This window comes from Scyliorhinus canicula, chromosome 4 (genome assembly GCF_902713615.1).
Source record: "Scyliorhinus canicula chromosome 4, sScyCan1.1, whole genome shotgun sequence".
Lineage (NCBI taxonomy): Eukaryota > Metazoa > Chordata > Chondrichthyes > Carcharhiniformes > Scyliorhinidae > Scyliorhinus > Scyliorhinus canicula.
Genome location: NC_052149.1, coordinates 188,704,997 through 188,728,659, shown reverse-complemented (window position 1 = coordinate 188,728,659; position 23,663 = coordinate 188,704,997). Strand labels below are relative to the sequence as shown.

Below are 23,663 nucleotides of genomic sequence, written 5' to 3'. Positions count from 1 at the left end.
CTGTTCTAGCATGTGGAACATAAATTATAATTCATATACAAAACTGTACACATCATCTATGATTCTATTTTTTCCCTCTGTATCATGTGTCAATTTGTCAATTTAAATACATGAAACCTACCAAAAAAGGTCAGCTTCATCTTTCATGTTGATGTTTTCCACTCACATTGGCCAACTACCTTACAGTTTGGACCTTCTATTTGGTGCACTATTCAGCTGTTAATCTATGACATCACGTGTGGCATTAAAACATCCCTAAACATCACAATGAATGCTATTAAACCATCTTCAGCATAAGATATTTTGTATTCAAAATACCATGGAGCAGCTCTTTGACAGAACACTACTTTCATGATGGGCCACGCAGCTATGTACATGAATTGTCAGGTACCAAATATCTTTTATAGGCCATAATGGAACAGGAACACAAAAAGTATTAAAGTACAAGTGGAGGGGAGATTGGTGATCTCTTACAGAAAACATGGTTGAACATTGTTCCTTTATATAGGAACCCTAAATGCTTCAAGAAACCTCTAGATTCATTTCATTTTAGATACCAAAGCAAAGAGGAAACTTTGGGCTGCTCTTACTTAGACCATTGAAAATCATCCCATGCTCTTATTAGCATGTTTGCTTGCTGCATACCACACTGTCTCAGCTTGAAGTTAAATTTGCTCTGGAAGAGGTGCTCTTGATACAGCCTCCCTTATGCTTTCCTGAATAATCTATTACATATTAAAGGTAGCCACTATTTAAGGAAAGGATGGAGAGGAGGAAAATGAGAGGACACTGAGCCTCCAAGATATTTTCTCCCACAGTGGTTCCCACTTTATATAATTTTTTGAGTATTGCAGAAAAAAAAAGACATACCAAACATATCGTCTTGCACGGATCAGGTCTTTACAACATAAACAAAGCACCCTGATGCATTCTCCATGGCAACACATCAAACAATCAGAGCTGAATGCCCAACAAATCAATACTCTCTTCTCACTCAATACAAATTGTTGCTTCCTTTAAAAGTTGGCATTCTTGTGCCTGTGGTGACAAGCGCAAGACAAAAGCTTTGACAGCATGTCTCTGTTCAGCAATACTCAAGTTCTGTATCACCAAGCAATTATTTGTATAGTTTTCCTTCTCTTCAATGAATGTGTGGGAATCATTACGAGTAATGCATCAAATACTATATCTCCAAATGGGAGGAGAAAAAAATGGAGAAAGAATAACAAACGATATGTGAAGTGTCAATTCTATAACAAGTATTAGGAAGATGATATATTTGGAGACATTTTCTCAATGTGGTTATACTATTTATCAAAGTACATAATTAGAGACTATTCTAGTAAACCCTGCAAAACTAATTAAATTTGAGATGTATTTTGACCTAAAGAAAAACTCAAGAAGCAGATGTGCAAAGGAAAATTGCCAGGGAAAAGCTTGGAAATTGAAGTCAAAAACAAACTCTTCACTGCAGGAAGAATCCATCGGATCTTGCAAGTTCAGTTTCAATTCCCAGAATGCAAAGTCAGCACACCTAGCAAGAGTGAGCTAAAGCTTTTAAATTCCAGTATAAAGCAAGCCCTGAGAAATTTAATAGTTCAGTAGTCAGAAATTGCTGTTTAAAAACAAAAAAAAAAAAAAGAGATTCTCGAGTTGCACTTGCTCCAAAAAGGGAAAGTGAATTAATTAATTCAGAAGCATCACGATTAAAGAATTAGCTTTAAAGACTAGGACTCAATGCTTTCATGATCCTAAAGCACAGCACTAAAACAGAGATGTCTGCAGCTAGTCAACCCAAGCAACCACTGTTTAAAATCTTTTCAAGGCCGAGCGCAAGTGCCATTGCATCAGGGGTTTGCCAAATCTGATATGTGTAGGTAAACCTTTGTGAATGGTGCCGCCATCTTGAATTTCAGCAACGTTTTAAAGCTAAGTCGACACTAAAAATTTCTAACCAATGATCAAAAATCCACTCTTCCAGATCAATTTGGACTTATTCAAGGCCCAGATCTGTTTCATAGTTTGGTACTTTGGAGAAAAAGATTCCTTAGATTCATAATTGCTTCAGGTCTGGATAAACAGAAACTCAACAAGTTAACTCACTGCTTCATTTGGTAGTTCTGAGAACAGACATTATTAATAGAAAAGGAATCAATTAAAAATGTGCTAATTTTGAAGCAGTATTAAAATCATCTGATGGTTATTTTAAACCCAAAAAGTACAAAATCCTTGAAGGTGCTGAATTTAATGAGTCTCCTGTCACTAATGAGCTGGACAGGATGGCTGAAGGCTGTGAATACAGAGACCTAAAATTTGAATGGATCAGGGATAGAATAGTTGTGGCAGTAGCAGACGACACACTCTCAGACATGCTTCAAGTGAAGGAAGATCTAACACAAGTCATCCTGATTGCTAGGCAGTCTGAACTCTGGGTGCAGCACAGGTCCATCTTAAGCAGAAAAAGTAACTGTGGTACAAAGGAAATCCCACAGTCCAGTTAGTGGACCAGCACAGGAGCGGGACACTCCAGGCCAAGGAATAGAAAATCCTAACCGACTAGTAGATTTTGATTTGATTTATTGTCACATGTACCGAATTACAGTGAAAGGTATTTTTCTGCGGCCGAGGGAACGTACACAGTAGACAAAGAGAATAATCAACAGGGAACATTGACAAATGGTACATAGACAAACTGATTGGTTACAGCGCGGAACAAGAGGCCAAACAAAGCAAATACATGAGCAAGAGCAGCATAGGGCATCGTGAATAGCGTTCTTACAGGGGACAGATCAGTCCGAGGGGGAGTCGTTGAGGAGTCTTATAGCTGTAGGAAACAAGCTGTTCCTATGTCTGGATGTGCGGGTTTTCAGACTTCTGTACCTTCTGCCTGATGCAAGGGTCTGAAAGAAGACAATGCCTGGGTGGGAGGGGTCTCCGATAATGCTGTCTGCCTTCCTGAGGCAGCGGGAGGTATATACAGAATCAATGTGGGGGTGGCAAGCTTGTGTGATGGGCTGGGCTGAGTTCACCACACTCTGCAGTTTCTTGCGATTTTGGACCGAGCAGTTGCCATACCGGGCTCTGATGTAGCCGAATAGGATGCTCTCTATTACACATGTGTAGAAGTTTGAGAGAGTCGATGCAGACATGCCAAATTTCTTTAGCTTCCGTAGGAAGTAGAGACGTTGTTGGGCTTTCTTGACTGTTGCATCAACCCAAGTGGACCAGGACAGACTGTTGGTGATGGTGACCCCCAGAACTTAAAGCTATCAACCATCTCCACTTCGGACCAATTGATGCAAACAGGTGTGTGTCATGCTACGCTTCCTGAAGTCGATGATCAGTTCCTTGGTCTTTCCGACATTTAGAGAGGTTGTTTTTGGTACACCATGCAACCAAGTGATTTATCTCCATCCTGGAGTCTGATTCGGCGCTGTTTGAGTTACGGCCCAGCAGTCTTTTCATCCGCAAACTTATAGATTGATTTGGAGTTAAATCTTGCCACAGTCATGTGTGTATAGGGAGTAGAGGACTGAGCACACATCCTTGTGGGGTCCCAGTGTTGAGGACTAATGTGGAGGAGGTGCTGTTGCCTATCCTGACAGATTGCCGTCTGTTGGTGCGGAAGTCAAGGATCCAGCTGCACAGGGAGGGGCAAGTCCAAGATTGCAGAGTTTGGTTATTAGTTTTGTCGGGATAATGGTATTGAAGACGGAGCTGTAGTCGATGAACAGCAGTCTTACATAGGTGCCCTTGTTGAGGTGTTAAGAGTGTTGATTGTAGAGCCAGAGAGATAGCATCTGCTGTGGACCAGTTGCAGTGATAGGCAAACTGGCAAACTTCTGTGGATCGAGACCTTCTGGGAGGCTGGCAGTGATCTGTCTCATGACTAGCTGCTCAAAGCATTTCATGATAACAGACGTCAAGGCCACCAGTCGGTAGTCATTGAGGCAGGCTACCTTGTTCTTCTTTCGTATATAGTAGAGCTACCATGCCAGCGATATGGAGCAAAGATCCCCCACGGATGAGATCAAAAGTTGCAATTTTAGCCCAATGTTTTCAACATAACATGATTGGACACTTTGGCGAACTGTGGTGGCACAGTGATGCAGTGGTTAGCATTGCTGCCTCACAGCGCTGAGGACACTGGTTCGATCCCGGCCCCGAGTCACTTTCCATATGGAGCTTGCACATTCTCCCCGTGTCTGCGTGGGTCTCACCCCCACAACACAAAAATGTAGGTGGATTAGCCAACCTAAATTGCCCTTAATTGGGCAAAAAAGAATTTAAAAACTTTTGCGAACTGTACAGGGCCAAAACAGCTAAACACACAAGACCCAATGATTCAGGAGGTGGAGACTGCACACCAAGAGGACACACAGCCATGCTTCATGGGGAGGTCAAAGGTTCAAGATTTTCACTTTGGAATGCAGACATTTTGGTTAACGGCCATCTCACAAACTTTAAATTGGATACATGTTCAGTGTTACAGTCCTGTCGAAGACCATGGCTGCGACGATAGCTGATGCCATCCACAACACATTTACATCCAGCAGGAGGCTTAAAGTTCCCGGTGAAAGGAGTCCTGCAAGTGACACCAAATACAAGGATACAGGAATTTCAAAGACTCTGATCCACAAACAGGACTGTTCACTACCAAGCCACAAAGTCTGTGTCGAACCTAACCTTCTACAAAAAATTGATGTCAACCAACAAGGGCCTGGCTCCAAGTATAAAAAGTTCCAGTGAGTTTCACATGACTGGGGTGACTGAAAAAACAAACAAGATCAAACTGAGGGAAGATGCTGAACCAGTCCCAAAACAAAACGGGTCCACCCATATTTGAGTCAATCTTACATAGTTCAATAAAGCCATAGCCAGAGAAGTAAACCCAAGTCCTCAGCGGGCCAAGGTCTGGCTGGGCACCAACTGCAGATTTTGGCAACTTTCCCTCGAGGAAATATCCAGGCTACTGACCACATTCAATACCCTCTTGTCAGATTCTGCTTTACCTGCCTGTCACTTGGAATCATTTTAGTGCCAGAAATATTTCAATGGACGAGGTCAGCCACTTTGCAGAGCCTACAGAGGGATAATTTGCCACATGGATGACGTATTGGTTCATGGTACAATTGTGGAGGTGACAAGAGACTCACGGCAGATTTAGGAGCACCTGCAGGAAGCAGGGCGGATGCTAAATTAGGTTCCTGGACCACAGTGAGCAATAAAAGCAACACAGCAGACCCACAGAAAACTAAAGCTATTAGCAACTTATCAGCCCCATCCTCGATCCCAGACTTTGTGATTCTTGGAGATGGTGAACCAGCAAGCAACAATTTTATCAAATTTGAGGCATCTGCTGAAGAGCAAGCATGGTGCTGGGACATTCCATCACATTAAGGTGATGCTGCTCTCCATTAACATTCTAGCTCACTGTGACCCATTTCTGCCCACCACCATAGCAGCAGATGCTTGGTACACAGGTCTTGAAGCATTCCTATTCCAAGAACAACTGGATGGAAGTCATCGACTGGAGTATGCACCCTTCCAGAGAGCTCTCAGACATGGAGATGAGATACACAATCAATGAAAAGGAACGCGTAACAGTCATGTTGGCATAGGAGAAGTTATTTTTTAATATAAATTTAGAGTACCCAATTATTTTATTTTCCAATTAAGGGGTAATTTAGCGTGGCCAATCCACTTAACCTGCACACCTTTGGGTTGCGGGGGTGAAACCCACGCAGACACAGGGAGAATGTGTAAACTCCACACGGACAGTGACCCGGGTCCTCGGCGCTGTAGGCAGCAGTGCTAACCACTGAGTCACCATTCCACCCACCTAGAAGTTTTCTGACTAGGTCATTGGCCTCAAGGTCACAATCAAAACAGACCATAAGCCATTAGTCTCATCACTGAATGACAAGGAGCTAGCAAAGATGCCCCCAGAGGTTCTGCCTACATCTCATGAGATGGGTATACATCCAAGGTATCAAACAATCACAGACACTTTCCAGGGCCACAGTAAACCTTCACATAAAACAAAATGTCAACCCCAATTGACAAGGAGAGACCTGCCAGTGACCACAAATAAATTCCATAGATTTACCAAGAAAATTGCATGTTCCCACATCCGCCATTATTGACAACAAGGGTGGCAGCATGAAAGCTTGGTACAAAAACTCTTTACTACGGTCATTGACAATCACCTAATTAGCAATGAGTGGCTGGTCATTTCAGTTTCCCTTTGGCCTATTGACTAAGATCAATCGCGAGATCAGGTGTATTCCTGTTCTTGTCAGTTGGATCTAGTATGGATTCATTAGTGGGAACAATAACTTAAGGCACTGAAGTGATGTTCACCAGCCACAGGATCCTGGATGGAATCATATCCAATAAATGGCCCACAACTTTCAAATGAGTACTTCTCACACTTTTGCCACCCCATCCTGCTTCCACCACTGCACCAGCTCCCCACAATACCCACAGTCAATAGAGGTCAAAAGACTGTAAACGGCCACCTAAAAAAGATCGAGAACTTCCAACAGTATGGTTAACCTAGAGGTCCACCCATTTATATGTGGCTGCAGCACTATCAGAGATCCTGATGTGCAGGAAACCACACGCAACTTCCAATTTTTCTGAAAAAACTCATACCAGGGAATCCAAGCAAGAGAGCAGAAGCAGGCTTTTAAAAAAAATAAAATTTAGAGTACCCAATTCATTTTTTCCAATTAAGGGGCAGTTTAGCGTGGCCAATCCACCTATCCTGCACATTTTTTTTTTGGATTGTGAGGGGCGAAACCCACACAAACACGGGGAGAATGTGCTAACTCCACATGGACAGTGACCCAGAGCCAGGATCAAACCTGGGACCTCGGCACCGTAAAGCTGCAGGGCTAACCCACTGCGCCACCGTGCTGCCCCTCAGAAGCAGGCTTTTGCCTACAACAGAAAGTACCACAGCAGACATTTGCCACAACCACAAAAGAATTATAAAATCCAGATTAAAGACCTCAAGAGAAATCGTACGATCAGGTAGCACGATGATCAACCTCAGTCCTGTCTGGATTGGCACCCAGAGGGTACAGTCAGGGGGAACAGGAAGAGTCTTGTTCTCATCTCTAGACCACCCGTTTTCACAGTACAGTGAAGATACATTGAGGAAGTTACCCAACTGCCAGAACAACCTTGAAATCTACCAGCAGCAACAGAGCCTATACACCGACAGTAGTGTAAACAAGATACGGAATGGTTATAAGGTGCTCAGACTGCCTGAAGCTATGAACTCAAGAGATTCAAAAGGGGAGATGGGGTAATATAGGGATGTAAATACATGGGGTAAACTATGTATTGGATAAAGGCCTGGGGGGGGGGGGGGGGGGGGGGGGGGGTGCGCTTGCACAGAAAAGGGTTAATGTGGGTCAGAATCCAGCATCATCCACAGTGATGCAAGAGAACACATGGCCAGCACTAGTGTCAGCCGAGTGTTGGTTAGAAACATGTACACAAGCAAGTACAGAGACAGCTCCTGGCATGAACCTTTTACTGTATATCTGTACATTCTTGGAGATAAATATATACACAGTTAACTTACTTAAGACTATGAAGACTTTCCGAATGGTATCCAACACCCTAGAACAGATTGTACAGCTGCCTTGAAATTACACTGGGCACCTTCTTCTGTTCTGGCATGAGCCTAAATAATAAGTTCTTGTTGGCCTAACCATTACTGCTAAATTGGTTTACAACTACCTTTCCAAGGCTAAATGGTTTGGAACTAGGAATAAAAACAGCATCTGTGAATGACATAGGTTCTTGATTCTATCCAAGCAGTAAAAGGATTCAAACACTGAATGAAATACGCATCTAACATAAGATAATGAAGCGCAATGAAAAGAGTGAATACGAAAACAAACAAGAATACATGCATATGTGCAGGAAAAGACAGTATGAGCAAAGCAAGCAAGAATGAGTAATATAGGATTAAAGGCAGGATTCTTGGGTGTGTGGAGGTACAGAGGGATTTTGGGGTCCACGTACATAGATCCCTCAAAGTTGCCACCCAGGTTGAAAGGTTTGTTAAGAAGGCTTTTAGTGTGTTGGCTTTCATTAACAGGGGGATTGAGTTTAAGAGCCGCGAGGTTTTGTTGCAGCTTTATAGAACCGTGGTTAGACCATACATGGAATATTGTGTCCCGTTCTGGTTGCCTAATTATAGAAGAATGTGGATGCTTTGGAGGTTGCAGAGGAGATTTACCAGGACGCTACCTCGACTGTTGGGCATGTCTTATGAAGAAAGGTTGAGGGGGCTGGGGCTTGTCTCACTGGAGCAAAGAAGGAAGAGAGGTGACATGATAGAGGTGTACAAGGTGATGAGAGAAGTGGATAGAGTGGACAGCCAGACTTTTCCCCAGGGCGGAGATAGCTGTCACGAGGGGACAGAATTTTAAGGTGATTGGAGGAAGGTATAGGAAAGATGTCAGAGGTAGGTTCTTTACACAGAGTGGTGGGTGCGTGGAATGCACTGCCAGCAGAGGTGGTGGAGTCAGAGTCATTAGGGACATTTAAGCGACTCTTGGACAGGCACATGGACAGCAGTAAATTGAAGGGGTGTAGATTAGGTTGATCTTACGATTAGGATAAATGGTCGCCACAACATTGTGGGCTGAAGGGCCTGTACTGTGCTGTACTGTTCTATGTTCTAAAAACCAAAAGAGCAAGCAAAGGTCAGACCCTGTGCTCTCCTGAGACAAAGAAAATCCCTGAAATAATTCCGTGAAAAAGATCGGCTAAGTCTTTAATTGTTATTAGAAAGCACCAATTTTCTTTGGCCACTAGTGTGACACATGCAGAAATTGGAATACATGCAAGAGTTTCCAAATTAACGCACAGAAATTCACCACAATTAATTTATGCCTGTCTGATATAAAATGACAGTTGCCCATCTTCTTCATGTAGAGCTATATCCCCCTTGTCCTAGTCCAGGGAACTTGGGTATAAAACGACACAGTACTCTCTTTGTGTAGACCGAACATTGGTTAATATTTAACCCAACTAAACTGTAGTTGAGCACCGAAGAGGAAAAAAATCCACTCACTGCAGCTATTTTGTTTTCTCATCTTCCTGAATCATTTAACTGCAGCTGTCGCGACAGATGGGGTAGCCATCTATCGAGGCACAGCTTTTAAAAAATAAATTATCAATTTTTTTCCTCCCCCCCCTCCCCCCCCCAATTAAGGAGCAATTTAGCATGGCCGATCCACCTACACTGCGCATCTTTTGGGTTGTTGAGGTGAGACCGAGGCAGACACGAGGAGAATGTGAAAATTTCACATGGACAGTGACCTAGGCCGGGAATCGAACATGGAATCCTGGCGCCGTGAAGCAACAGTGCTAACCACTGTGCTACCATACCAGCACTTCCTAACCAACAGAAGGCCAAGGGATCCCACATTTGTGAGAAACTTATGCAAAATTTCAATTTCCTGACAGCAGGTTGAGATGCAGCGATAAATCAGTGGTGTATCACAGTATGTGGAGTGTTACACCATCTGTGGTGGGTTCATGCATACCCATTAGTTTAACTTCTTTTAAAATTAGATCCTACCTTCAAGAATTTAGTCATACCCAGTTCACATTTGTTAAAAGGCGATGTGCATCAGTCAACTTTGGGCAGTTGTGCGTCAGGTTTTCCTCATTTAAATCTACGACACAAGTGAGGGAAGCAGGAGAATGGCAACTTGTATGAAGACTTGAGACTGGCAAGGACAAGTCAATGGAAGAGGGAAGGTCTTGGTGTCCAGGTTCTGGTGGGAATAGTTAGTCAAAGAAAGAAAGCGGAGGAGCCTAAAATGGCGTTAGAAAATCTGTGTCCATCCCAGGCTGATGGCTGTGTCTTTGTAGGGCTCTGATTTCACCTACACCATTTAATTCTCCCTGTTGTGAGTTACCTTGGACAATGTCCTTTGCGATGTATGAAGAGAGGGCCAGCTGAACCTGCAAGTTAAGTCATTCCACAGACTACAACTCTGGACACTGACATGAACATTCAATAAAGGGTGAACAGAAGAACACAACATTGTTTCACCCACAATAAAGGAAATTCCTCCAACTTCTCTATAACCATCAATGCATACCAAGCATGAGGCATGTCAGTACAGGAGGCATGCCAGTACATTTAGCTATCTGACCAAGTTACCGTCTCAACAAATAACCATGATATATACGTGAATAAAATGAAACCAATGTAACGTGAAATATTTACAAGTCATATTTAATTTTACGAAGCACCCATGCCACCATGGAGATCTCAAATATTATGTTGATGGCAGAGGAGTTGGGCAGAAAAAGTGGTGGTCGTGATGCAGAGCCTTCTTGTTTGACTAGGGGGCTCTTTTGTAGCCCAACTGTAACTGCAGCAATATCAGATGATGGTGGGTTTCACTGCTGAAAAACATCCTCTGCCAAGTGACCACACATGTTTCACCTGCATGCTGACATCAATTTGCAAAAAGCCAGAGAGCGGAAGTGGCGCGCACTTCCAATTTCAATGTCAGGAGCAGCATGCCTTTGACAAAATCCCATTCCACAGTGGTGTGTGCTCGACAATCATTTCCTCCAAGAGATGTCCTTTCCAGCGTGCCTCCAGGGGCCCTTACTCTTCAGGACTTACAAAGATGACCTTCCTAACAAGCTAAAAACCCAAGTCCAACTATTCACAGATGACAGCATGATCTATGCATCAGGCAGTACTCAAGGTCATATCAATTCCAAGATGATCTTCTGGAATTGCAAAAATGGTAAGACAAATGAGGGGATGAAATTCAATGCCAAAAATTGATCTGTCATGTAAGCCACCAACAAAAGATCCAACAACAGATAGCTTTAAGCTCTGTAATCAAATTCCACAACAGGTAGATACACAAACAAACCTGGGGGTTCATCTAAAAAATCTATCTTCAATGGGGATTCCACATTCAACACATAACATTCAAAGCAAACAGGGTTCTTGGATTTCTGAGGAAGCATTTTTGGTATTGCAATAAAAATATAATTACAGCTTACGAAATACTTGTTTGTCCAATCTGGAGTGTGAAAGCCATGTGTTGGGTCATTATATGGCAAAAGTCAAAAATAAAATTGAAGGAATCCAAAGGAACGCTTCAAAATTCTGCCTGAATCATTTGGAAAATACACCAGTGCACATCCTTGATCAAAGATGTGGAATGGAAATAACCACAGCAAAGGAGGGAGAAAAGTAGATTGATCATGTTCTATAAAACATGGAATGAACTGGTGGGAATTGACAGCAACAAGTGCCTAGTACCCTCCAGCAATGACTAAACATGAGGTAGCCATCCGTACAACTACAAAGGCCATTTGTTTCCAAGACAGTCATCAACAATCTTTCTTTCCAGGAACAGTGTCATAATGGAACAAGCTACCAAATAAAATACTCACAGCCCCATAACTTATCTTCAAGGCCTGTCTTTAGATCGTCTCCATTTATAAGTTTTTCATTATGATGAGCATATTAATGGGTCATGTCTGGTTCAGCTAGTGCTAACCACGTTCATTAATGTGTGAGGAATATGGATATTAGTTGGTGATGTTGACACAACCAAAGCAGAAGTGTGTTCTTGGGTCTTTACCAGTGAATTTCAAGAAGTTATCTTGAAAGGACCATACGGATTATCCTCAACAGGATGGCAAACATGTAAGCCGCATTATGGGCCAAATGTTTCGTTCCAAAATCTGGAATTTTCTAGAATACGGAATTGCTCAGTGCCATTTCAAAAACAAGAAATTTATCTGCAGAAAATTCACATATTTACCTTCTCTAGCCCCGACTTCTGCTGCAGTTCAGCTTTTAACTGAGATGTTACATCTCTCTCTTGTTGCAACTGTTGTTGAATATTTTGCCGTTGTTCCTTCTCAGCCTTAAGTTCAGAATCTAAAATAGAGCTATAGTTAAAAAAAAAAACCAGAGTTAATTGCAAAATTTTACTCACTGTGTCATTTTTAAAGTGCAGATTATCAACTACATGGCTTAGCTGTTCAACTGATGATTCCACAGGCAACATGATACCACGTTTGGAGACAAGAAAGACCCGACAAGCATGTCATCAACAGCAAAACGGACATTCACATTGCTATCATCACAAGGCACATCTTTTAAAGTATAACCCATTTCATACAAGGTTGAGCAGGTAAATGCGCTCTTTCAAAAACCAACTCTCTTCTTGCATCTCAGACCTACTCATCAGAGATATTCTGGAGAGGTTGTTGATTAGGAAAGTTTAGGTAGCTGCAGGAAAATTTGAACTCAAGCCTCAATAATGCTCAGATGATTGATGTAGACTTCAGGATGGTGAAATGGTCAAAAGTATGGCAGATGGAATTCAATACCTTAGTGCTCATGTGCACAAATTATTTTGAGTAGCAGGGAAGGTTGAGAAGGTGGTTAGAAAAGCACATGGGTTACTTGGGTTTTGTAAGCAGAGGCTTAGAATATAAAAACAAAAAAATCATGGTAAATCTTTACAAATCACTGGCTACGACTCAGCTGGAATATTACGGTTAATTCAGCACCACATTTCAGAAAACATGTAAAGACTTTAGAATACTTAGAGGTTTCCAGTGACAGGGTTGTGCTGAGCAGGCGCACAAAAGGTAGCTGTCCTCCCAAGAACCCAAAATTAGGCTCTTACCCAAAATAGCCCACAAAAACAGGGAATAAAGCATCCCCTCACCCTCTCCAACAGAAACATAAGGGGTAATGCCAAATAATAGCAGGTAAATAGACAAAAAATTGCAGAAGTCAGGAGAAGAGAGCAAACGCGACGGCAGAATCACGAGGCAAAGAAACGGCGGCCACACCAGAACGAGCTGCACACGGGGCTCCCCCACTTGTTGGAGGGTCGATGAAGGAAGTCTTACTAGGGAGCTCAAGGAGGCTGGAAAGGACAAAATAAAAAGCTGCAGTCGCGGAGGCCCTGGCCATCATGCAGACAGAGAGGCAACTGGAGGCCATGGGGAACACCATCAAAGAACTGGAAAGAGCCTCAACAGACCCGAAAGACCGGATCGTTGCCCTAGAGATGGAGATAGCGAGGTTGGTGGCCATGCAGGGAAGCCTAAAGGGAACAAGAGAGGACCAGTTCCCCCAACCCGTCAGAGATAAGACAGCCGGGCAGCATGGTGGCAGAGTAGTTAGCCCTGCTGCCTCACGGCACCAAAGACCCGGGTCACTACCTGTGTGGAGTTTGCACATGCTCTGTGTCTGTGTGGGTCTCACCCCAACAACCCAAAGATGTGCAGGGTATGCAGATTGACCACGCTAAATTGCCCCTTAAATTTGAAAAAAATAATTGGGTATGCTAAAAAATTAAGAAAAAAAGAGATAGACAGAGCCCACAGGTCATGACAGCCGAAACCCTAGACCGGAGAGCAGCCGAGGGCTATAACTGCAAAGGTGCACCAGTACCAGTACCAGGAAAGAATCCTGCGCTGAGCAGGCAAACAAACACCATCTGGGAAGGATACCAGACCAGAATACATCAAGGCATTGGGGCAGACCTGGCCAACACCGGGCAGAGCTCAACAGAGCAAAGGCGGCCGGGATCGAACCCAGGTTCAGAGCACCATGATGCAGCAATGCTAACGACTGTGCCGCCCCAAGACATTACTTTCTAAGCATTTCTTCAACCTTTAATTTCAAACACGAATGAGAGGAGGATTATTGGAAATCATGGAAGTGGTTTTATTTCAGAAAGAGCAATTATGAACAAAACACAGGGGGCTCAGGGGATAAGTGGAGCGACCATCTAAGTAACTCCTTTCCTAGTGGCTGTCAGAAAGCTCCTTTTGTATAAAACAGGTGCCCACTCTGCCCCTTCCCCAGACAATGAATATGGATATCCAAACAAAAGGGTGGATTCTTTACAGGAAGTCCAAAATGAAACCAATTACTAATTGGCCCAATTAACATGGAGCACATGTTCACTGCCTACTTCATGAACAAATAAACCCCCGTCTCAACAATAGCAGTATATGCTTGGGTACAATTCTAACTCACCACATCAATTTGAAAACAAAACATTTTAAAAACTAATTTCCAAATTCTATGAAAAATCCAAAGATGTGAGTACACTCAATGGCATAGAAAAAATTAATTTGAAACAGCTAATGGATAGCACTTGTTGGATCCATATTTTAAAATACCTTTCCTAGCAGAGGTATTGATTTTGAAAAATTGCCTCTGCATTGCAGTATTTCCTCAAGAGGCGATCTACTGAAACAAAATGTGCCTTATCACCTCTTGAATAACTTCTCACAGCATGGCAAATTGTTAATGCAATGAATATTAATGATTTCTCTCTGGGTGGTCAGCTGAGTTTTCATCACAAGTACTGCCAACCACCCCTATTAGGTATTCTATTTCTATTTATAACTTAAAGCATGATAATAGAAAAAGATCGGAGTATAGATAAAAAGTTTAAACTCACCCAGCTAAAAAATTATGTACATAATTTTCATACTATAAAACACAAAGATTAATGTTTCTGCATGTTCAGCACAATCATGCGGAAAATAGATCATTTCAAATAAAGTTACCAGGCTCGCTAGAACTAAAGGAACTAGAACAATCACACTTTTAGATTTATAGCGACACAAAAGTCTTTCAACTGTAATCATTTTCTATACATCTGCAAAAATTCCAGGCAAATAAACTGTGGACTTGATTCCACTAGCTGCATATGATGAAGTCAAAAGCCAGCTCCCAGTTAAAAGATTTTGGGGGTTTGGTGGTGGTTGGGGGGGGAAAAAAATTAAATCTATGCCAGACCCATATTACTATGGTTGATATGTCTGGACACGTGAAAATGCACCATTGTTGGCCACTTAGAGAATGTCAAGGAGATCTGTGATTTCCATGAAGATTTGCAGCATGACAGCATAGCTAGTGATCTTTTTGCATTGGTCATCTTGGATGCTGCTCTCATGAGCTTCAATATTACCAAAATGTTTAACAGGATCTTGCACAATGCACTTCCACACAAGCTATAAATATAGAGTCCCATCAGAGCCATATTCAGGACTTTTGAGATCCATCTCAAAAGCATAGCATTAACATGAGAGTTGATAATTTCATTCAAAAAGTCTTGCTAATCTGTTTACTGTCCCTCCCACCCTTCATTCTTTGTGTCAAGCACTTTAACTCATCAATTTGTTAATTCTGTTTTACATTCAGCTGTTTCAATTCAATGGGTGCCTTTGACGCCATGTCCCAGCATAAATTTTCTGGCCATTATTCTATTAGCTGCCAGCATTGAGGTAATGATTCTTCCCATGTCTGCGTGGGTTTCCTCCGGGTGCTCCAGTTTCCTCCCAGAAGTCCTGAAAGACGTGCTTGTTAGGTGAATTGGACATTCTGAATTCTCTGTCAGTGTTCCCAAACAGACGCCATAGTGTGGCGACGAGGGGATTTTCACAGTAACTTCATTGCAGTGTTAACGCAAGTCTACTTGTGACACTAATAAAGATTATGATTTAGTTACTAGTGCAATATCTTATAGAAGATATACCACTGTTCTGATTTCTTACCGTTGTTTGTTCAGTTCACTGAGCTGTTGCTGGAGATTCTCAATTTTGCTGACAAATTCCTGTTCAATCTTCCGATTTTTCTCTTCCACTAAATGTTTAGTTTGTTCAGACTGTTGCAACCTAAGATTAAACAAATGTAGTGTCAATTGATGCAGAAGTTATGAGATATCAGAAAGATATATCTGAAAAATGTTGAATACGAATAATATAGTAATAATTATTTAATAATGCAGCACTCAAAAGATTTCATACCAATTAACTCTGAACCCTCATCATTTAGATTTTGAAAAGGTTTTCATTGCTTCTTTTGAGTACATGAACTCTGACATCAACTGCCTCTGTACCAGGCATCTGCCAATACTGCTTCAGCTCAGCTAACAAGATACATTAGTGTACCCTAGAACAGCCATCATGTTCCCTACTCCTTTTGGTTAACTATCCAATATCCACATTGCGCAACACACACAGCGGTACATCCAGGATTAGGATAAAATATGGAGAGTGGGGCAAATTTGAGGTGGAGAAAAGAAAATCAAACCGTACTCTATGACCTGACAACACAGTGGTTTTCCAACACACTGCTTGATGTTCTTTACCTTGCATCAAGTCAGAGGCATATAGACTATTGATAGTTTTAGGTGCTAAGTGAATGCTGAGAGATAAAGTTGTTAAAGGTGTCTTAATTGTGAGAATACAATCATCAGTTACAGCAAGGTCTCCAGGCCAAACTGTGCCGTGAGAAACCTATCAAGTAATTTTTCTGAGACTGCGCACGCAGACGCTGAGCTAGTTTTAATGGGCACCAGTCAATCTTAAGTAATGTCCAATGGTTGATTAATATTCATCCTCTAAGTAACAGACATCCATTTGAACAAACCAGGAGGTCTCAGCTGAGAATTAGAAACCAATGAGAGTAAATAAGGGGTTAAATCAGAGGAAAGAATTCTCTTAAAAGTAGGACCTCGTGGTCGAAGTCTTGTTCCGAATTCAGGCATTCCTGAATTCTTGAATCATCTTTCTGTTTGTGTTTAAAGTGATTTATTTATGCTTTTATGTTTTTGGCTTCGGCCCTCGTCTATCGTTTGATATTTCATTTCTCAAGTTTTGATTCAGTTCTTAACAAAGTGTATTCAAGTGAATAATTAGCAATACAATCGTATTTTGATATTGTGGCCGAATGCCACCTAACATGGCATACAAAGGACGCTGGGAAAATGTAACCAAGTAATGGTCAAGCTGCAGCCTAGACATCACAATACACAGGGAAAATGCCAGAGCATCAGACTAGACCAAGGACCGAACACTGGGGACTAACAAAGTCAAATATAGATAATGGCCTTTATCTGTCTGGGTACTTGCTGGGTACTCTATTAAGTTAAGGTCTAGTTTGAACTTTAGTATTCTGTAAAATAACTTGTGTTGGATGGTGTGGTTGATAAACTGTAACATTATGAGTGTGAATAAACACTATTGATTAAACAAAGCCTGCTTACAGTCATTTGTCCACCGCATATGGGTTAAAAACACACTGTGGTAGCAACAATACCATCAATCAACCGGGCTCTTGAGAAGAGACTGGGAGAGCTGCCACTTAGAATGGTAGGAAAGAGCTTTCGGTATCTGGGAATCCAGGTGGCCCGAGAATAGGAGGCACTGCACAAGTTAAACCTATCCCGGTTGGTAAAACAAATGGAAGGGGACTTTAAGAGATGGTACATGCTCCCACTATCACTGGCAGGGAGGGTACAGACCGTGAAAATGACAGTCCTCCCCAGATTTCTGTTTGTCTTTCAGTGCCTTCCTATCTTCATCCCAAAAGCCTTTTTCAAGCAGATGAATAAGGTTATTTCGGGCTTTGTGTGGGCGGGTAAAACCCCGCGAGTGAAGAAAGTGTTGCTGGAGCGCAGTCGGGGGGAGGGTGCGTTGGCGCTGCCGAGCTTCTGCAATTACTACTGGGCAGCTAATATAGCCATGATTAGGAAGTGGATAGTGGGGGAGGGATCGGCATGAGTGGATGGAGGCGGCGTCATGCAAAGACACCAGTTTGGGAGCACTGATAATGGCACCTCCTCCGTTCTCGCCGTCTCAATACTCCACAAGTCCGGTGGTGGTGGCGGCTCTGAGAATCTGGGGGCAATGGGAGGAGATATAAGAGAGTGGAGGGAGCATCGGTTTGGACCCCGATTTATAACAATCATCGGTTTGTACCAGGTAGGCTAGATAGAGGGTTCCAGAGTTGGCAAAGGGCAGGAATTGGAAGGATGGAGGATCTATTTATAGATGGGAGCTTTCCCAGCTTGAAAGCCTTGGAAGATAAATTTGAATTGCCAGCAGGGAACGGGTTTAGGTATTTGCAGGTGCGAGACTTCCTGAGAAAACAGGTGCTGGCCTTTCCGCTGCTGCCGCCACGGGGGATACAGGATAAAGTAGTCTGCAGTACCTGGGTGGGAGAGGGGAAGGTTTCAGATATAGGTTTCAGAGGCGGAGGAAACTCCGTTGGAGAAGCTTACAGGCAAGTGGGAGGACGAGCTAGGAGGAGAGATAGAGGCCGGTCTATGGGCCCTAAGCAGGGTTAATACCACCTTATCATGTGCCAGATACAATTTAAAGTAGTCCACCGGGCACACGTGACAGCGGCTAGGATGAGCAGGTTTTTCGGGGTAGAAGGTAGGTGTGCGAAGCCCAGCAAATAATGTCCACATGTTTTGGGCATGCCTGAAGTTTAGAGGGTTTTGCTAAGGCAATGTCCACGGTGCTAAAAACACAGGTGGTGCCGAGTCCAGAGGTAGCGATCTTTGGAGTTTTGGAAGAGCCGGGAGTTCAGGGAGTGAAAGAGGCTGACGTCTTGGTCTTTGCCTCCCTGGTAGGCTGAAGACGGATCTTGTTAATGTGGAGGGCATCGAAGCCCCTGAGTGTAGAGACCTGGGTTAGTGACATGGCTGGGTTTCTCAGTCTCGAGAAAATAAAGTTCGCCTCAAGAGGGTCAATGGTCGGGTTCACCTGGAGCTGGCAGCCGTTCGTCGACTTTCTCGGGAAAATTAAAATGTCCGCAGATGCAGTATTCCAAGGTGGGTGGGTGGGGGATTGTTGTTTTATGGTTGGGGTAAATGAAGTTTGAGATGGGGGGGGGGGGGAATGTTTATTATACCATGTTGATGTAATTGTTTGTTATTTTTATAAAAATTTTCAAATACCTTAATATATATATATTTTTTTTAAATCAACTGGGCTATCAACTCTTTATTAGAAGGCAAAATAAGAGCCCGAAAAGGGGCGGCACATGGCACAGTGGTTAGCCCTGTTGCCTTATTCTTAGTTTGCACATTCTCCCCATTTCTGTAATGGGTCTCACCCCCACAACCCAAAGATGTGCAGGTAAGTGGATTGGCCACGCTAAATGGCCCCTTAATTGGAAAACAAAAGAAGGGGGCACTTTAAATTAGAAAAAACAGTCTTGCATCAATATCCACCATGCAGCTTGGGCGGCCCGGTGGCGCAGTGGTCAGCACTGCCACCTCACACAACGTTGAGACCGGGTTCAATCCTAGCCCCGGGTCCATAAGGAGTTTGCACATTCTCTCCACGTCTCACCCCACAACCTAAAGATGTGCAGGATAGGTAAATTGGCCACGCTAAATTTCCCCTTAGTTGGGAAAAAAAAAAATTGGGTACTCTACATTTATTTAAAAAGTTTACTGTACAGCTATTTCACTGAAGCATTAATGCTTTGATTTCAACTAGGTGGCTAAAAATAAAGTAGTGTACCACCCAGTCTGATCCACAACCATGTGGAACAGCAAGTTCTCAGATTTGACCCCAGGACGGATTGTATAACAAAAAGAAGACAATTAACTTACCATTTAATGCAGTTTAGGCATATTCTACAACATGCTACCCCTTGATTGGGAAGTCCGGCAACCCATTACCAAATCTACCAAAAACAGTGTTAATTAACTCTCCTTCAAAAGGAAAGCACCAACATTGCAGATAGTTATGCAAAGACAATTAAAAAAAAAAAATTTAGAGTACCCAATTATTTTTTCCAATTAAGGGGCAATTTAGTGTGGTCAATCCACCTATCCTGCACATCTTTGGGTCGTGGGGGTGAAACCCACACAGACACGGGGAGAATGTGAAAACTCCACACAGACAGTGACCCAGGGCCAGGATTTGAACCCGGGTCCTCAGTGCCATAGGCAGCAGTGCTAACCACTGTGCCACCGTGCTGCCCGTGCAAAGACAAATTTAACATGAAGAATCATAATAATGTTTTCAGCTGTGAATATAGAATGTTGCACGTGAATGAAATTTATTTATATAGGTTCTATCGTTACTGTACCTTTCCTCCATCTGTTTCGTAGCATCAATCATCTGATTAGTCTTTTGTTCCAAAGAGTTTATCATCTCATTCTTCTGCTGCGCTGAGCCTTCAGAGTTCTAAATGACAATTCACCAAAAGAGAATAAAACACAGAATAGGTCACAACTACAACACTTTACATCTATTGCAGAAGAACTTTATTTGACATCTTTTAACTCTGGAGCTACACCTTTGTGCAGTTTTTAACATGCAATTATTGAAAAGGCATTAAAGCCAAACATAGCAAGCAGCATATAAATTCACCAGGGATTTTTTTTTAAAACTATCGTTACGAACAGAGACTTAAGGTGTCACAGACCAAAGGAGAAGATGGGACACAATGAGGCACAGCAATGGGGTGGCATGGTGGTTGGCACTGCTGCTTCACAGCGCCAGGGACCCAGGTTCAATTCCCCCTTGGGATGACTGGTGATTGTGGTTCCTGCATGGGTTTCCTGCTACAGTCCAAGGATCTGCAGGTTAGATGGATTGGCCATGCTAAAATTGGCCTTTAATGTCCAATGATTAGATGGTGTTGCAGGATAGTGTGCGAGAGTGGGCCTTGGTCGGGTGCTCTTTCGGAGGGTCAGTGCAGACTCGATAGGCCGAATAGCCTCCCTCTGCACTGCAGGGATTCTATGATTCCAACTATTTCCACTGGTGTAAAATACCCAAAAGTATCAAAGATTTTTAAAAGTATTTTAATAGGAATAATATTGAAACGCTATTTCCTCCAGTTGTCGTGTCAATACAGAGGGGTTATTAATTCAGAATAGTAGGGCCGCACCGTGGTGCAGTGGTAAGCACTGCTGCTTCATGGTGCTGAGGACCCGGATTCGATCCCAGCCCCATGTAGTGTTTGCACATTCTCTTAGTTTCTGCGTGGGTGTCACCCCCACAACCCAATGATGTGCAGGGTAGATGAATTCGGTATGCTAAATTGCCCAATTGTAAATTTGTTTTTTATAAAAATAATTCAAAATAGTGTGAGTAGCAGGACTATAAAGAGCAAAATCCATAATATAGAGCATTTCTATGGTTCTATGCTACTGTCATATTCCATCATTGTTCTGATGTTAAGTAAGGCAATATGATTAACTATTGGCACAGTGGCTAGCACTGCTCCCTCACAGCACCAGGGACCCAGGTTCAATTCCAGCCTTGGTTGACTTTGTAGAGTTTGTAGCACTTTCTACGCATGTCTGCGTGGGTTTGCTCCGGGTGCTCGGGTTTCCTCTCACTGTCCAAAGATGTGCAGGTTAGATAGATTGGCTGTGCTAAATTGCCCCTTAGTAGCCAAAGATTTGCAGGTTAGGTGGGGTTATGGGGTTGGGGTTGGGGAGTGGGCCTAGATAGGGTGTTCTTTTAGAGGATCGATGCAGACTCGATGGATCAAATGGCCTACTTCTACACTGGAGGAATTCTAATTTTAAAATTCTAATTCCAGATCCCAGTACTTCCACAATGTATAGCCTTGAACATTACTTGCTCAGTGAGGAGTCAGTATTATCCCATCCCCCTCAATGCTTTACCTTAGCTTTATGAAACATCTGTAAATTGATGGCCTTAACTTCTTCTAACTGTTGTCGGAGAGCTACTAATGTATCTTGCTTTTCATGTGTGTCCTTCTCCAATAGCTTCATGGCTATTTCCATTTCTTGCTTCAAGCTCATCTGCAATTCCAGTTCTTTCTCCAGTTCCTGCATAGAAAGTATACACCGTTTCAACCATTAAAACTGAACAAAAAAAATAAAAGCAAACAGGTGAGGATATATGTTTGGAAGTTAAGTGAGAGTTTGGTCATGCTAAAATTACTTTTTCTTCCACGACTATTATAGACAGGAATTCCTACACAGACGTAACCAAAAATGATCATATCTTTTTTTTTTTAAATTTAGAGTACCCAATTATTTTTTCTAATTGAGGGGCAATTTAGAGTGTTCAATCTACCTACCCTGCACATCTTTGGGTTGTGGGGGTGAAACCCACGCAGACACGGGGGGAATGTGTAAACTCCACACGGACAGTGACCCAGGGCCGGGATTCGAACCCGGGTCCTCAGCGCCGTAGGCAGCAGTGCTAACCACTGTGCCACCGTGCTGCCCAAAATGATCATATCTAAATAAATGTTCAAAGTTTAGTTAATTTTCATGGTTCTTTTTAAAGCCAGTACTGAAATACACCAATTAAAATTTTCTCCAATATTCAAAAGTTTCACAAAGTTAGTAACCAATCTTTTTATTAACTGCTGCTCGTTTCTTAAACAAAGCACCATTATCCTTTGCAGACAAACATTTACCATTCGAATTTTTCTCTCTTCTTTCAATTGTTTCCAGACTTCATTGTACATTTCGTCCAGACCTTGACGAGTTTGCTTGTATGTTTCCAGCTCTACTTCGGAATCTTGTCTGCTCACCTGATTAAAAGTCAAAAATAAAGAGTTTAAAAACTGATGGAAAAAGTTGCAATTTCCATACACAAAAGCATAAAGTTACTTGAGTAACTTTATAGCAAGTCTTTGTTTTAAGTTACCTGTTTGATGTCATTTTGTTTCAACATCATTTGTACTTTAGGGCCCGTTGTGTGTCACCGTTTTCATTCTATTTGAACTCTTGGCCAGCTGCCCCATGTTTTGAAGCTGGACCAACCACTATCATCAGAGGCCAAGGCTGTATGGAGAGAGTGGGGACCAAGATCCAGGAGCAGGGAACTTGAGCCAGAGGCTCAGTCGAGTCAGTCACTGCCACTTGAAGAGGAGCCATATAGAACATAGAACATAGAACAGTACAGGCCCTTCGGCCCTCGATGTTGTGCCGAGCAATGATCACCCTACTCAAACCCACGTATCCATCCTATACCCGTAACAGAACAACCCCCCCCCTTACTTTTAAGGACACTACGGGCAATTTAGCATGGCCAATCCACCTAACCCGCACATCTTTGGACTGTGGGAGGAAACCGGAGCACCCAGGGGAAACCCACGCACACACGGGGAGGACGTGACCCAGCCGGGAACCGAACCTGGGACCCTGGAGCTGTGAAGCATTTATGCTAACCACCATGCTATGTTTCATGATGGAAAGCTGCCGACTGGGTGGTGAAGTAAGAGTAACAGGAACTCCCTCTTCCCTACCTCCGGCTTAAATCCTGGGCCATGTGCTATTCAGAGCTTGTTTGGGGTGATTTTGTGTTATCGAATTTGAATTTATATAGCATTTATGTTGTATTCAGTCATTTACTCCAACTAAGAATGCACAGTACTTCACATATACGGTACAGTATTTCAACTTGTGCATTGTTTTTACTGGGCAAGGAATGTCCAACGGTGCCTAACTCTGGCTTTAATATGGAATTCTACGGGAACCCATGATTCACTTTAAATGGTTTCACTTAGAAGTGAGGACATATAATACTTGACAGTTCTGATATTAACTGCAATCTTTTTTTCCCTCCCTTTCTTCCTCTGAAAAGCATCAACCCGATTCAAGAAAACATGTTCTGAGACTATGCTGATGCCAAACATTAGGAAGTGGGGTAAAGGGGCTGGATTAAGAGTGCTGAGGCACGTCATTGAATCTATATTTTTTATTCTTTGCCTTGCCTGGTCGTGTCCTTTGGCAATGCTTACAGCAGCCTCGCGACTGACACTTGTAGTCCTTTGGGAAGGCTTCCCTGTTACTGCTATGGTTATCCAG

General features: G+C 42.7%; 1 protein-coding gene across 2 annotated transcripts in view; it reads right to left on the bottom strand.

The window, feature by feature from the left end:
- Positions 1-23,663, bottom strand: part of rufy1 (RUN and FYVE domain containing 1) — an 89,526-nt gene that overhangs the window by 20,124 nt on the left and 45,739 nt on the right. For both annotated transcript variants that reach the window (XM_038795708.1, XM_038795709.1), the window contains exons 10-14: positions 22,268-22,384; positions 21,501-21,668; positions 19,949-20,046; positions 15,610-15,729; positions 11,838-11,967 (exon numbers count right to left, since the gene is read on the bottom strand). In XM_038795708.1, the coding sequence (XP_038651636.1) occupies positions 11,838-11,967; positions 15,610-15,729; positions 19,949-20,046; positions 21,501-21,668; positions 22,268-22,384 (633 nt within the window). The remainder of the gene's footprint in view (positions 1-11,837; positions 11,968-15,609; positions 15,730-19,948; positions 20,047-21,500; positions 21,669-22,267; positions 22,385-23,663) is intronic.